A 16,765-nucleotide genomic window follows, 5' to 3' on the forward strand; every position below is an offset into this window, starting at 1 on the left:
CGTAAAAGCTGCTCGCTCCGGTATAATCGGCGTCTGGAGCCGCTGGAAGGATTTCCATCGACTTCGCGAGTTCGTAAATAAAACGTCATGCACCGTGCGCGGTGGGTCGCTATGTTTAGTTTAGGCGCGGTTTCTCAGATTTCCAGGATCACCCCGTGAGAGAAAGTTAGACAGGCCTTCCATCACTGTTATGGCTCTGATCGCAACGCAACGCAACATGATCCTAATACCATTTTCACGAAAAAAAGAAATTCTTTTGATTTTTTGATAATATATTATAAAAAGAATATATTTATCTAATATAAAAAATATATAGTGAAAAAGCGATGGCAACATCGCGTGTTATAGCAGTTATTCCGATTATACATCTAATTAAATAATCACAATTCTAAAACGTCTAATTCTTGTTATTAATCCGGTGTAAAAAAATTGATTATAACTGCAATTTTTCGAATCTTTCGATCCCGTTTGATTTCTCGTAATTTATTTAAAATGCTCCATATCGTTAATCACAATTTTTATGCACGAAAAATAATTATCTTCGCATCGTGAGTGGAAGAGAGAAAGATGGATTCGATGAGAGAAAGAAATCGCGCGAAAAAAGTGCAACAGTTGAAGTTGTTGCCGAGACAAACATCTGTTCTCTGTCTTTTCCTATTAAATTACTTCAATTTCTGTCACTTCCTTCGTTTTCCTCAGGAATGATGAATCGGCCATCGTTAGTACCAATGGAAGCGTGTGCTTTTCCATCGTGTGTTGTGCTCCACTTGCATACATATATTTATATCTGAATAGAGGCAATCTCTCTCCCCTTCTTCTACGGTGATGGCGCGCTTATTCGTACGCCACGACGGGTTTTATGCCGGCAGTAAACCGTTCCGCGCCGGATTATGGCACTTTCCTACGATGAACGTGGGTAAATACTGTGCGGGGAACCACCGTGCCGGGATTCCAGTGCGAGTCCCGCGGTGATAGAGCGACCACGTGGATAGAGAGGCGTCGCCGTGGATAGAAATAGAAACGCGCAAAAATCCATCCAGTGAGGAAACTGATGGCCAGAGTATTCGCGTCTTGAGTAAACCATCATCGGAAGAGACTGTACAGAATAAGACAGTGATTAGTTTCTCTCATTGTCGTTCTAGAAAAATTATAATAAAATCATTACAATTTCTTACGTTATATATATATTAAGATTAAAGATCTTTAATTGCTAATGTATTATCATTTAGAAGATAGACTTATGTTGTACAAAACAATTCAAGTCATGCATTCTGACGATAACTGTTTAACTTTTCACGATTAATCGTCTCATTCTCGACATGACAAGACGCGTCTTGTTAAATTGACAAATCAGACCGTGCCGATTCTGGTCTCGATAAATCACTGTCGTGATACACAAGCGATACTTTTACTAGTCGACGAACAGGGCGTCACGCAACGTTTCTTCCTTTTCTCCTGAAAGTCGAACAAGTATCAGCATCGCGACATGAATGCGCAACGCGCCGCTGGCAGCTCATTAAGCCACGTAATGAGGTCGTCCCTACAGTTAATTATTTCGGAGACGGTTTTCGGGCTTTCATTCCTCTTCTCTTTCTGTCGTGAGACATCGTTTGGTCCCACCTACCCGGGGAACGAGGGCGTAAAACGATTCCACGAACCATTCCGGCCTGCGATTGACGACACTCTAAATCACCCTCGCGGGAGAGCCATTTCGTTCATTTCCGGTATCGAACGGATGCATAAAAGCTTGACATCTTTAGATTTCGATCGTGACAGAGCTGGAAATTCGCCGGGCACGATGTATGACGATGGTAAATCAAGTCATCTAAAGTTGCTTTTGTGAGAAAAATCTGAAACATTTCGATATAATTCAATTCTTGTCATATACATATTTCTAATTTGATAATATTCTGATATATGTTACATATTATTATATTATATTATTTCATTGTATTATATTATTTTCATAAAATAAGATTTAAAAATTGTACATAAAAACGCGAATCTTTAATATTTTCGAATATTAATTTTTCGACAGAAATAGCAATACATACATTTTCTGCCAAAAATTATTTCAAATATAAATAGCCATTCAATTTTAAGATATATAATTTATACAAAGCGTACGATATTATTATCACCTTCCTCTTGCCAAGGTAAATAACTTTGATTCATTTTCTCCTCATCGGCAGTTTTGAAGCCGATCGTTTCAATAAAAGTATATCAAATATATATCCTGTCGTGGACACGTGCATCTTATTTACGTAGGATTCCAAGCAAGACTGAAAGCGTCCTGGCGCCTCTTTCTTGATGATTTAAGACGTAGGGGCGGGCATTATGGACGCGGAAGGGTGTTGCTGGCAGGAGCAGGGTGGAGGGTGAGATTACAGATGCGGCTTCTCGATGGAAAAGCGGCTGCTTGCGACGCGACTTCCTTATTATTCCGTGGTCGGCTAAATTGCTGTTTGCTCCTTTTGCGGGATGTTTGCTCAGATTAAAACGGATTATATCAATGTGACGATGGGATAAAAAGCGACATCACGTCCGCGACATGTGGCCAGTTTGCCGTTGGTCTATATACAAGAAAAAATGACAGAAATTGAGATAAAAATAGACCTTGACATATGTTACGCAAAGTTTATGCGGTAAAATGAGAAAACAAAAATAAAAAATATAAATTTTAAAATAGAATACGAACGATTGAGAAATTTTCAAGTCTTACGTGTCCAGAAATTATCACAGGCTACGCTTTAAATTTAGAGAAAAATTATTAAATATTACAAACAGAGAAAATTGCAGATTTGTTAGTAAAAAGTACGATATAAAAATAAATACACTAATTATATAATAGCCATAATATAAACGTCGCAAGAGTTTAAATAAAATTAAGAGCTAATCAAAAGTTAACCAAAAGTTAATAATACATACGATCGCATATATAGCCGTGAGACTTTGAAAGAGTTAATATAAACACACAGTTACTAAGACGGAGAAAGAGAAAACTTTGCCGTGCTCCGATTTATCTGCGGTACGTAAGAAGGAATAAACACGACATCGACAAGAAGACGCGCGCTCGGTTCACAGGATATGTCCTTCCTCCCGAGCGCACTTGGACAACGAAGCATTCAACGCGCGGGATTTCCAACAGTTTACGAAATGGTAAATCGCACGCCACGATAAGAGAATGCTTGCTGTTCCTTTATTTGAATTCTCTTTCTTTCCCTCAAAGCGAGTTGCAATAATCTATCTCATTCTCTTTTGTTTCTTTAATCAAAATATATTTAATTTATACAAAATATATAAACGATTGATATTTTTTTTTGTTAATTATCAATAGATGTGATCGCTTTTTAATTGCAAAGAGAGAGAAAAAGAGAATCGCATGTTCTCACTTTCCGTTTATTTAAAATTCTTATCGCGATATTGTATACTTTACAATTAATCTTAAAATTACACAATACTACATTACATGAAATTTTTGCTTATAATACATAATGATCATTATGGAATAAATTCTTGTACAAAATCAAGGACTTTAATTGAACGTTGTATCGTTTTTATCCATTTCTTAATTTCCAATATATTTATGTAAATAATCAGAGATTTCATTATTTTTATTTGCACATTTATCTTTTAAATTTATAATTCAACAAATCTCTGCATAAAGTTCGAAAGCTATAAATATCTTAATATTGAAACAAACATCTCTATCTTATCTATGTAGTTTTTCGTAATAAATAAAATAGAGATATTGTTTGTTTTAATGTTAAGATATTTATAGCTTTCCATTAACTCTTTTGAAACACATATATCGTATTTCTTTAAATGTAAAATATATATAAAATATATATATATATATATAAATATATATATATATAATATATATATATATATATATATATATATAATATATATATAATATATATATATATATATATATATATATATAAAATATATGTATAATTACTAACATATATGAGCAAAATTGAGTGTTACATAAAGGAACGGATGTTGAATAAGTCTTCAATGAGACAATCTTGAAGTATTTTCTCAGGTAAGTAAACTATATTCCACATGCTTATGTGCTTAGCAATAGTAACATGTTATATTTACATTATTTTGTCGTAACTATATTATAATTACAATATCTACCATGTTTACACATACGATGGTAGAATATATATATAAGCATATACATTGTAATTGTTTCGTCACTGTTGGAGGATCACACATAATACAATTCAAAACTGTGGCTTGTAGAAATGAGTCATCGATAAATATACAAAAATGAGTTATAGTTTTACTTTCAATACAATTAAATTATAATTGAATATTTATCCAAAAGTTAAATATACAGAAAATTCTGTTCCTTCGTTCTCAATATCATTTAAATAATAATTGTGGAAGAGCATAAACTTTTCTGCATACATTGTAAACATTTTGTCAATTAAGGAAGAAAACATTGAAACATTTAAATGGAAGAAATTTATATGCAAAAAAGAAAAGAAAAAAAAAACAATCCTATGAGCTATTTAAATAATATATAAAGGAGAAATATATTAACCCTTTCGCTATAGCACATTTAAAAAACACTTGCTACGTATGCTACGAAAAAATTACTATTCTATATTAGTAGCTTATGAAATGTTCTATTATTTGCGATGCAAACAGCATTAACAACATTAGTAATTAAGTTAATTAAAAAAAAATTGACGCATCGAATCAAACATTTTGGAATAATAAATTGTTCTAAAATTTGCTTGTAATATTAAAAAAAAAAACTTGTCACATTAGTGTGTATCATATGTATAGATGTAAAGATACATATTATTGAATATTAAATTGTTTCACAATCAAATGTTTTAAATATTTCAGTGTTGTGCAAAAATAAATGTAATAAATTGATTATAGTACAGATATATGTTTTCCATAAATATATTTTTGTTTTTAAAAGGTATATATATATATATATATATGTATACATATACATACTATTCATAGCGAAAAGGTTAATCAAAAAAATTTTTTTAAAAGAAAGTCAAGATATGATAATGCAACAAGTTGTTCAATAAATTGATCTTTGTGTTATACCAAATTTAGATGGATGCATTAGTGCGCACTGCTCAACACTCAAAGGCTGTTGTATACAAATTTACACTTATAGCATAACTAAAATAAATAAAATTAATTTTTCGAGATATTATCGTTATTTGTCTTATTGAACGATATGTAATAATTTATATATAGTATTAATTTTTATTATTTTAATTATACTATTGTAAATGTATATACGATAATCTTTAATATGCAGCAATGTGCACTAATATGTACATTCGAATTTGCTATTAGTATTGAAACTATTTCTATGACGCGGTTTTTTGTTCTTATAATATCTATTTACAAAATAGACTTGTTTTTAACCAATGGAATAAGTCAAGTTACAAGCATAATCTAATTTAATTACATTTTTAAACTTACTCTTATTGGCACATTGTAGAGTGCAATAAATTTGTGCATTTCTATCCACGAGATTCTCTGTAATAGGGCTAGGCAGATGTATTGCATAAAATGCATATCTCTCTCTGGATATACTTTGACTCTAATTAATCTTGAAAATGTAGAAAATTCAATGAAAGCAAGGATATTGCAGCAAAGAAATTTAGTTCCTCTAATTATATTGCTAGAAGAGTGCAAATCTGATATAAAAAAGGTGGGAAGCCATTATGATTAAATTGTGTCATCTTTGTTATACATTTCTCTCAATTAAATTAAGAGAAATTACAAATTACCTCATTGATGAATAGCCAAATAGAATTCGCGGTTATAATACAGTTTATATCTTACAATCAACTTTGATATAAAAATCTATCAAACTATTCAGAGGTTTCACTGGCAAAAGTTTTCCAAACCGTGCAAAATCCAATGCACAGGTTCAAAAGGTAGATTATCAGGCAAATATGGGAGCCTAATATCTTCTTCTTATGTTTGTCACATTTTAAAATGTACGCTTATCATGGCTCTCATTTTGTGCTCGTTGTGACTTGAAATTTAAATTCTGATTTATTCCATAGCTATGCTCCTTAGCACATATTTCACTGTGTATGCAAATGCTGCAAAACCGATGATAACGACGAGATTGGCCAGTGCGCTATGTAATGGACTCTGCTCTCTCTGTAATTGATCTCGTATCAAGGAAGAGACCTCGGATGCAGTGGATTGATGCCTCGCTTGTTTCTCGAGCTCTCTTCGACGTTCTAGTTCAGTTTTAATCGCCTGTTATATTATCACACGCAATCTCATATTAGGTTTGAATATTTCAATTTCAGTAATAATGTTGACGTAATAGTCTATATACATAGTTTACAATATACAATAAAATACCTCAACAGTTTCTGGAAAAAGCTCACAAAACATCTTGTCCCTTAGATTATATTCTAAACTCTGCGCAGCTAGCTGCCTCTTTTCATAATCTGTTGTATTAATGCTACCAAGTGTGGGACTTTTCTCAATCTGTAAATATAATATTATTAAACAAAAAAGAATCACTTTTTAATAATATTCTTCACATTATTTTTAGATTCCTAGATACTTACCATAAAACTAAGCAAGCCTGTAAGGATAGTAGATACACTCCATGCTGGATTCCACGTATCGGGATGGAAGTCAGAAATTGATAGACATAATCTTGTATTGACTTTAAATCGACCATTTGGAGTAGTCATATAAATACTAGGTGGTTGGAATGGAAACTCGCCTGGAAATATAAGCTTTCCGTGATAGAATCCACCTTCGTATGGAGTTTTTTCTGGTCCTACAACCACATAGTGCCTAAAACAAGTAGTTGTGTATTAATCACTCTGTCTCGAAACCAACAGTTAATTCACAAATAGGATAACAATAAGACACTTGCCACTCTAATATATTCGAAGGCACGGGTTCTGCAAGGACGTACGGTACTGGATCCTTTTTGAGTCGCAAATAATCCTGTTTCAATCTAGCCGTTGCACTGTTGGTTTTTCTGTTCATCCTTACCATACAGCTCGATGTTACCTCCGAAAAGACGTTATCCGCCAGTTTCCTACACTCGTCGCGATATATTCGCCCAGTTTATCAAAATTCTTCACAGCTCGCGCTTAATCAGTTTCGCAATATTTACAAATCTGACGGTATATATTTTAGCAACTTAACTTTTTCGCTGTCTCAGCACCGTTGAATCGTGAAATGTTTGCGCATCGCAAACTTCACGTGGCATCTAGGACGATCTCTTGGCAGAGTTTCACGAAGTTGACGATAAAGTCAAGAGTCCGAAATTTTGCGAAATGTGAAATAGGTTACGTTGCGATGACGAGGATAAATATGCATCAAGGTGATCTTCGGAGTGGAAGATGTTGAACGAGAAATATATCTCGGTGGAATCATACAATCATCATTGGTAATTCACGGAATTTGACAGCTGCGAGCTGTCGCGCGATGATGGAAAACATATGACGAGTTCACCGGAATTCAATGAATTCGTCCGCTTGCGCGCAGGCATTGCTACGCTGGCGGGAAAATCTCTAATATTTCAAATAAATTTTTCAATCAAAAATCACTTTGCAATAAATCACAATAAATTACCTTTGTGCTTTTTTCGACAGAAAGAAAAATTATTAGTAAATACAGAGAGGGAGCGCAATTAAAAAGGAGGGATGATATTTTTGGGCCTTTAAACACTAATGTTTATGCAATGTGACACATCACATATAGGATACTTGGATCAAACTATAATTTAATTTAATAAATAATAAATTGTAGATCTATAATAAAATTTCTAATTGTATAATTTGTCATTTCTAATCTAATCTTTCCTTGTATATGTAAAATAATAAAAATCAACTATTCACATTAACAAATATATCACAGTTATTGTATTTCAGTAAAATATTTTTTTGTTCACGTATTTTATGCTTGAAAAAGAAGTATGATATAAATATCGATATTATTTTTATTTCATTTTTATAATATGTTTTTGTATATATAATGTAAAAAAGCTTACCAATTATTAATTATTAAACTACTAAATATTTAAAAAAAGATTAGTCCTTTGAATCTCTAATCAAATCTCTTTTCAAAATATTTTAATGATTAAATATAATCCAATTATATATTTTTGAAAAGATAAATGTAGGCAAATTTAATTATCAAGAAATTAAATAGTTCTAGAAGTTTTAAAAAATGTGGAAATAGGTTTCCAGTCATTGTTTAATTGCACAGATGTATTGATTTACTTAATATTCTTGATATTTAACTAATTGCTAATTATAAAAAGATACTACTTAAATTAAATATAAATGTTGCAAATAATTATTTTTTCACTACTGGCATATATAGCTTCATTGACATCTTCATTATTCTTTCATGTTGAAGACAGATACTCTTGTGTCATATACTTAAAAATTGTATATCAAATAAATTGGACGTACAATATTTTAAAATATTGTAACATACAAATGATTAGATATAATCAATAGATGTTTTATCTACATATGTTTGTTATAGGTAACTGTCAAACGTTTTATAATTTTAGTGCTGATTAAGCAGCATTGATGTATAAAAATGTGTATGATAATGGCAATAACTTACTTTATGTCTACAATTAATAATAAAAGATGTAATCTGTTTGTAATCTTTTAGAAGAGAACAGAACAGAATGAGAATCGATGTCTGGCAAAATATGAAAAGTAACTTCATTCATCTTGACTCATCAGGTCTCTTTCCTTTTCGACGTTCCAATTCAATTTTGATTGCCTATAACATTTGAATGAATAATAATAATAAATAATAAATAAATAATGCACCATAATTTATAAAAACAAATTCTCAATTATATATTCTGTGTTTATTCTATACAGTAACTAAAGTAATAAAGTAAAATGTTAAAGTACTGTTTATTCCATGATAAAGTAATACCTCAACAGTTTCTGGAAAAAGCTCACAAAACGTCTTGTCTTTGAGATTGTATTCTAAACTCTGCATAGCTAGCCGTTTCTTTTCATTATCTGTTGTATTTATGCTACCAAGTGTAGGAGTTTTTTCAATCTGAAATTATACAAAATCTTTATTTGATATAAGTTATATCTTTTAAATTCTTAATGTGGAAAGAAATTTATACCATAAAACTAAGTAAGCCAGTGAGAATAGTAGATACATTCCACGCTGGATTCCACGTTTCAGGATGATAATCAGAAATAGACAAGCACAGTCTTGCATTGATACAAAATCGGCCGTTTGGTGTGGACATATAAATGCTAGGCGGTTTAAATGGAAACTCTTCTGGAAATATTATTTTCCCATGATAATATCCACCTTCGTATGGAGTGCTTTCTGGTCCCTTAACTACATAATGCCTGAAACCAATGGAATTTATATTAAGTTACTCATGATAAAAATTATGTTTTTCTTTTAACCAAGTATCTCTTACCACTCTAAAAAATTGGCAGGCACTGGTTCCGCAAGAACATATGGTACTGGATCCATCTTAAGATGCAGATAATCTTGTTTCAATCTCAGCATCGCACTGTTGTTTTCTTTACTCATCTTGTATAGGACAGCCCAGTGTTATCTCCAAACAGACAATGCCCAGTTTCTTACACACACACTCGTCCTAGTATATATTCTTTGATCAGTGTATCAGCTGCGACAATCTCTCCGAGGTTTATCCGCTGCGAAATTAACGACAGTCATGGAAACGTTTCGACGGATACGAGGTTGACGTTGGATTCGAGATAAACGTTGCAGAGTGATATAGGTTATATCGGGATATGCGACGTGGATAAACATGCGATCGGAGATTGCAGTCAATCCAAGTCACGATTCGTAGCCGTTTGACTTGGAGGTGACACGAACGACGAAATAACGAAACGGATGATGCGCCTCGATGGAACGTAATCGTCGATGAGGCGAAACAGGGCGAAATTTGTCAGCGGCAAGCTGTCGCGCGGGAACGTAAAAAGCATGTCTCGATGAAGTCTGCCTGATTGGTCCAACATCCAACTACTCCAATGTAATGCTTTGATCATCTGTTGATGCCAAGTCGTTCTTACGTAACGCACGGCCAATCACGAGCTGCTGTCAGCTGTTCTCGATGAACGGGGCTTAAGTTCCGTGACAGTCTCCGCCTCCCACCGTCATCACCAGAATGGATCGCACGACAAATTCTGTGATTGTTGACATTTCTCAAATGTCAATGTAACTTCAATGGTTGACGTTGTTGTTTTCTGTTTTGGGTAACTTTTTCATTGACACCTCGATTCATTATCACTACTATATACTCATGTCGAATACTATGAGTTCGTCGATATCCATAAGCAATGCTGTACCACCGGTCACTGCCACTGGTATGGAGACGGTGGTTGCAATTGCGCTGGGTGCACTAGCTGCAGTCTTTCTTGGCGCACTCCTGGTACTGTTGGTTATTTGTCGCAGGCAACGTTGCTACTATGTGAGTTTGATGACTGAATCATATATTGCTAAACTGTTTTAGAGAGAAGTATATTGCAATAATTTTATTCATTTTTAGAATCAAAAGGACTCTGCAGAGTTAAGTTCCGATCTGCTTGAAGGAGAGAACATCACTGGTTTAGGTTTGGATGTATGGGAGAACGAAGAGTGGCTGGCAGGTGCTGAAAGGTACAAAGTTATAAACAATGAAGAAATATCATATTACAATAGTATGATCGATAGATAACATTATATTTAATTAGCTTATTTTTATTCAAGTTTGTGTATTAGGTTTCTGACATCTTAATAAAATTAAGCTAATTTAAGCTATAAAATTTATCAAGTTAGATTGTTTACATTTCTTATTTTCTTATTGTATTGATTAATTTGTAAAAATTTAAATATTACACATAGTTTATTAGAAGATAATATTGTTGCACTTTAGATGGGTAGATGATGCTACTGGCTTGGCTCCACCTTGCATAGCAGTGCTTCGATCTTGTCATGCTCTTGCAGCCAGTCTCACTACTATTGCTGGAACTGTTAATAGCAACACTGTCCCATTGGAAATAGTAGATGTATGTGCAAGCATTGTGTGTTATTTTTCTATGTCATTTTTACCCAAATTATTGCAATTTATTCTTGGTCAGGTTGCCCGACGTATACCGCCTCGCGTGGACGATGTTGTTCGCAGTCTGTATCCACCATTAGATGCCAGGTTATTAGAGGCCAGAGTGGCAGCTCTGGTATTGGCTGTGACTCACTTAGCGTTAGTAACCAAGCATGGCGTGCCAAAGAGTCAAGCTAGGAAATTGGCATTCATCGATCAAGCCTTGAACGACATGGACACACATCTGTTAGTCTTGAGAAATGCGGCATTAGCTCAGGAAGTTGCCTGCTCCATTCCAGCATCCACGCCAGTTTGAACGTACATCTTCTTCATAGTCGGACCGAATCTCTCTCTTTTATAGTATTTGTTATTTCCAGTTTTCTATCTCTTTTTTAGATATCTATTTTTATCTTTCCTTGGCTTTGGGTTTATTGCCGTCGTTATGCGGCAATGAAAGTTATACATATTTCAATTGCTAGAGTCACAAATATAGCGTATACATTAAAGGAATATAGAAACTTTTTAGGCGACAAATACATAAATATAGATCATTGTTGACCTCAAGGTACAAAATTCAAAATGAACAAAAGTTCATGTTTACTGATGAAAATTCATCAATGCTTTATCGAAAGTATCGCATAAAGAATATATTTTAATATCGTTAAAATCGCGATTCACTAAGAATCGATATTTTGCAATACACAGAAATATATGTGGAAACAAAGAGTATGTCTTCCATATATTATATTATTATAGTATTTATATATGTATACACAGAAAAATGTATTTTAGGACTATATAATTGATCATATCTGCATATGTTTGTACATGTTACATGATATTTTATATTCTTGAAGAGAATCAAATTATTTTATAGACTGATAGAAATTTTTAATAAAGAATTTAACCATAAGAGAAATCATTGGTTTCTTTCGCCCTTTTTTTCTACTTTCAATTATTGTTTTAACGATATAATATTTATTACGTTAATCAGCCAGTAATTTATTTAGATTTAATTTGCAATATACATGGAGATTTTCGATTTCTAGATTTCTAGTATGTCGCGAATAATGTACCACATCCGTTTGTGGGTTGTCAAATGGAGAACCTACAATTTCGACTTAATACTTAATAATAAATTAACTAAGTGATTCGACAGATTATCACTGGAACATTAGCGTATACTCAGTGATATATTACGATTCTCCAAAAAAATTTCTATAAATAGAGGCGTAGTGCATTGGAAAAAGAGAGAAATATGACAAATCGTGCAATCTCCTATTATTTGCCCCGATTCGCCAAGTCCTTTTGTCTCTTTTGATTATCTGATAGGACTTTGTCTTTGAGGTGTTCTTTGTAATCCAAAATATTGCCACTCCATTTTGTAACTGTGCCATTTTCACACACCCAAATTTCTTCAGCAACCTACACATCGAGCATAGAAAATATACATCGAATTAAAATAAAGTTATAAAAAAGTATACATACTTGATTAATCAATCTGAAGTCATGTGAGACGAGGACCATGCCGCCGTCAAAGTCGTTAATAGCGTCAGCAAGCGCATCGATTGTTTCCATGTCCAAGTGATTAGTAGGCTCATCGAGTAGCAATAGATGAGGTACTTGCCAAGCCAACCAGGCGAATACGACTCGACAACGTTGACCGTCGGACAGTTGGCGAATAGGACAAATCTGAAAGAAATAAAATATATGTTCGAAAATGCTCTTCATAAAGCATTTTAATAAATTTTGATGTACCTGTTGACGTCCGGTGAGACCATAGCGACCAATAATTTTTCTCATCTCTTCGCGTTCTTTGACTTCGGGGAAAGCCTTCATCATGTAATCAAGAGGTGACACATCCAAGTCTAACAATTCATGCAAATGTTGGTGATATCTGCCAATTCGGAGATGACTGTTTTTACGAATCATTCCGCTTGTTGGCACTAACTGTAACGTGACATTATTTTGTCAAGAAAAAAAGTATCGAGTGTCAAAGTATTAATAAACAGAATGTGCATTTGGTACATACATCGCCGTACAACAACTTCAACAGAGTACTTTTTCCTGCTCCGTTTGGTCCAACCAATGCGAGTCTAGTATCCAAATCGATTCCAAATTCTAAATTTTTGTAAATCCAAGGCGCATCCTCGTTGTAACGGAAACTGACATTCTGAACCATAATAACCGGCGGCGGAATAGTTCCACACGAAGGAAAGTAAAAGTTTAACACTTTATCATTGATAACTTTCTCCGTCAGACCTTGAGCCACCATTTTTGCTAGAGTCTTTTCTTTCGATTGGGCTTGTCGGGCTAATTTTGCAGAACCATGACCAAACCGTGCAATATAGTTTTTCATATGCGCAATCTGATCTTGTTCCCAGTTATATTGCTTTGCTTGATTTTCAAGTAATTCCATTCTAAAGGAAAATATTAATGTAATTAAAAAATCAGTGACCTCATAAGATATAGGAGAATTTTCTTGTAGCTTACCTTGTTTTAACAAATGCCTCATAATTACCAGTGTAATATTTTAATTGCTTTTTATTCACATGAATAATATTGGTGCAAATTCCATTGAGGAAATCTTGAGAATGAGAGATTATAACCAGAATTCGTTTATAAGTTTTAAGTTCTTCCTCCAGCCATACACAAGCATCCAGATCAAGATGATTGGTTGGTTCGTCGAGTAACAAGAGATGCGGTTTTACATAAAGCGCTCTGTAAAAGAAATGTCAAAATATTTCTCTATATCTGATAATGTACTGCATATATATATAACTGATGTTTTCACATTATATATATATGTAACTGATATTATATATATGTATATAGTTTTTTTATATACCTAGCAAGAGCTATACGCATTCTCCAACCTCCTGAGAAATCTTTGGTAGGCGTTTTTTGCATTTTCGCAGTAAAACCCAAACCATGTAAAATATGGGCAGCACGAGCTTCCGCCGTGTCGGCAGCCATATCCTCTAATCTCTCATATACATCCATGAGTTGTTCCTATATTTTGTGTAAAAAAAAAAAGGAATTTTTTATAAAAGTTTCAATTGTGGTAAACATCAATGTAAAAAATTGGTAACAAACCTGAGCATCTTCTTCGTCGCAATCTATTAACTCTTCGGCAAGCTTTTCTAATCGTATACGCTCTTCATCAACCTCCATCACACACTCCAGAGCAGTTTTATTGCTCGCAGGCATTTCTCTAGTCAAATGAAAAATATCTATTTGCTGAGGAATAGGAACTTCTCGGTTTCCTAGTACTGCTAACAATGTAGACTTTCCAGAACCATTTAGACCTAATAAACCATAACGTCTGCCGCAATTCAATTCCAACATGGTGTCTTGCAGCAGTTCACAGCCATGGAAAGTAATAGAAAAATTAGATATCTTTATATCTCGGCTACGTGGATGCGAAGCCAATGATCCAGTACACGAACGTGCTTCTGCATTGAGTCTGGCATCTGCCTCCAATTTCAAACATAATGCCTCTGCAAACGTGTTATGCAAACATGTTATACAAAATAAATATTTGATGAAATAAGTGTAGGTAATTGCAAATAATTTTAAAGATAACTATTTTAGAGTTATTTAGAGCCATATAGTAGTTTTATATAAAGAAATCAACTATAAGTTTGAAATAATATAATAAAGTGTATCATAACAAATAATATAAATAATATAAAATAATTATAAATATTAAATATCAAGGTAAAATCATATTAAAATATATGCAACTTTTAAAAATTGAATTATCCTTCATAAATTATTTCAAATTTATTCATCTTGCTATATGTATAACAGAATTTTGAATAAGTTTCAAACCAAAGGCATCAAAATTATTCTTGATTATGGCTGCGATCGGAAAGATGCTCTGGATGCTTTGAAACATCATTCTATCTTTGTTCTACATTCCACGAGAATAAAGATAGAATGACATTTCGGAGCATTCATAGTGCAGTCTTGATCGCAGCCTATAACTTATAAGCGTCCGATTAAATATAAATTTTGTAAATATTTACAAAAGCAAGACTATATATCTTTACAAGAATATTTACAAATAACACATTAAAATAGTTTAATTTCTCAAATTAAATTTTCCTCATTGTATTAATAATATTTAAAAAATTATTCAAAAATAACTAAAAAATGAAGCACGAGATCAGGAGATCATGAAATCACATTGAAATTATCTAAAAAAAAAGGAGAAAAAAAACATTATTTAATTCCTCATGTACCTTCGGTGCTGATAGCCGTGCCGTTGGTTCCATTCTGCAAATCTCCCAACGACGGGCTCTGTTCCTTGCTATCGTCGGTGGTTTTCGTCTGATTGCTCTGCGGCGGTTTCTTTCCGGACTGCCTCGCCTTCGCGGCCTCCTTCTTCTTCTGCTGCTGTTTCTTCTTCGCGTCGGACGGCATTGCCTCCCTCTTTCACCTGCAATTTTAGTTCGTTAAGAGCGAAAAAACTCGGTGGGACAGCTGTGGATCGGCGGTCGCGGCGTTTTTTCGTCGCGTTACGTAAGACGTAGGTTAGGCGCATTTTCCGGGGCACGTGTCGAAAGGAAACACACACACCGCAGACGGACGCGAAAATATTCGGCGTTGCCGTAAACGGTCACGACAGGGCTCGAGCGGCGAGCCGTTACGAGAGGGCTTGAAAAACTCACCTGCAATGGACAAAGGAGACCCGATATCGCCCGTAAATCCGTCGCGAACGCTCGTGAAAACGAAACGCCTCGAAAATGATCACGCCTACGATTTTCCTCGGCGATTCTGATCGCGCGAAACACCCCCGAATGTTGCCTAATTGTGCGCCAAAAGTCAGACGTGTCGCGCGACAGGCGAACACACGTGCATCGAATGATGGAGGCAAACCGTCAAAGCGACATCGTGCATCCTGCGTCGACGCACAGATGGCGCCACACGTTGGACGTCAGAGTTTGCCACGTCAGCACAGATGGCGCCACGTGTATCGTTTGCCAACGAACGGATCCGAGATCTGCTTCGCCCCTTTGCTAGATAGTAATTAATTAAAGATCCAGCATATCATGTATGTATTAAATATGGTAATGTAACAAAAATTTATTATACATTTTAGTCATCTTTTAGCAATTATTATAACTAGAAAGCGTTTTATCAAAATGAGTATGGAAACGATAACAGAAGAAAATATAATTACACGAAAGAAAGAAACAGGAAGATATTTTGCATATCTCTACGTGAAAAAAATATTATATAATAAATTTTATGAAATTAGAAGAGAATATTAAGTTAAAATGTCTTTACATATTTAATATGTATCTAGCATCTATTGTTAAATTTTGCTTCTAAATACTTCCAAAAACGTGGAAATTAACATTGTTTTTCTTACAATTTTTATTGCAATTTAAAATTGTTGTAATTTATTGCAATTTAATATAAATACTAAAGTACACCTATTTAGTAAATTAAATTTAAATTTTATTACTTTTAAATTTAAATTTAAATTAAATTTATTATTATTATGTTCCTATTTTTTCCTTTTATAATTTTGCTGTCTATTATAATATTATTATTTTCCTTCTATTATTATTATTTCTGATTATGTTACAGACTGCAAGTTCATTCATGAGCACCGTAAATTTTAATTTCACATCACACGTAACGTGATGCGTTTCAGATTTTTTT

The 16,765-nt window shown here is 33.6% G+C and overlaps 3 protein-coding genes across 6 annotated transcripts; 1 reads left to right on the forward strand and 2 right to left on the reverse strand.

The window, feature by feature from the left end:
• Nucleotides 1-5,269: 5,269 nt before the first annotated feature.
• LOC105251716 (ubiquitin-conjugating enzyme E2 J2) lies at nt 5,270-10,102 on the reverse strand. Of its 3 annotated transcripts, none has more exons than XM_020027661.2 (4): nt 6,911-7,558; nt 6,594-6,828; nt 6,382-6,510; nt 5,270-6,254 (listed from the first exon to the last, which is right to left on the reverse strand). In XM_020027661.2, the coding sequence occupies exons 1-4, from the start codon at nt 7,033-7,035 to the stop codon at nt 6,189-6,191; spliced, it is 555 nt and encodes a 184-aa protein (XP_019883220.1). In that variant the 5' UTR covers nt 7,036-7,558; the 3' UTR covers nt 5,270-6,188. The 3 variants fall into 3 exon arrangements, with proteins under 3 accessions (XP_019883220.1, XP_011257000.1, XP_019883219.1); XM_011258698.3 differs by having other exon boundaries at nt 5,272-6,273; nt 6,911-7,551; XM_020027660.2 differs by lacking the exons at nt 6,382-6,510; nt 6,594-6,828; nt 6,911-7,558 and adding exons at nt 8,950-9,078; nt 9,152-9,386; nt 9,461-10,102 and having other exon boundaries at nt 5,275-6,273.
• A 32-nt stretch (nt 10,103-10,134) lies between these two features.
• On the forward strand, nt 10,135-11,476 carry LOC105251713 (transmembrane protein 98). Of its 2 annotated transcripts, XM_011258696.3 has the most exons (4): nt 10,137-10,480; nt 10,559-10,668; nt 10,925-11,057; nt 11,130-11,476. In XM_011258696.3, exons 1-4 carry the CDS (start codon nt 10,313-10,315, stop codon nt 11,403-11,405), a joined length of 687 nt encoding a protein of 228 aa, XP_011256998.1. In that variant the 5' UTR covers nt 10,137-10,312; the 3' UTR covers nt 11,406-11,476. The 2 variants fall into 2 exon arrangements, with proteins under 2 accessions (XP_011256997.1, XP_011256998.1); XM_011258695.3 differs by having other exon boundaries at nt 10,135-10,480; nt 10,925-11,476.
• Nucleotides 11,477-12,070: 594 nt separating this feature from the next.
• Nucleotides 12,071-15,964, reverse strand: LOC105251712 (ATP-binding cassette sub-family F member 2). Its single transcript, XM_011258694.3, has 9 exons — nt 15,766-15,964; nt 15,337-15,533; nt 14,186-14,589; nt 13,938-14,101; nt 13,583-13,810; nt 13,122-13,509; nt 12,848-13,039; nt 12,578-12,781; nt 12,071-12,514 (listed from the first exon to the last, which is right to left on the reverse strand). The coding sequence occupies exons 2-9, from the start codon at nt 15,515-15,517 to the stop codon at nt 12,371-12,373; spliced, it is 1,905 nt and encodes a 634-aa protein (XP_011256996.1). The 5' UTR covers nt 15,518-15,533; nt 15,766-15,964; the 3' UTR covers nt 12,071-12,370.
• Between the last annotated feature and the right edge of the window lie 801 nt (nt 15,965-16,765).

Source organism: Camponotus floridanus, unplaced genomic scaffold (assembly GCF_003227725.1).
Source record: "Camponotus floridanus strain SB8 unplaced genomic scaffold, Cflo_v7.5 scaffold7, whole genome shotgun sequence".
Taxonomy (NCBI): Eukaryota; Metazoa; Arthropoda; class Insecta; order Hymenoptera; family Formicidae; genus Camponotus; species Camponotus floridanus.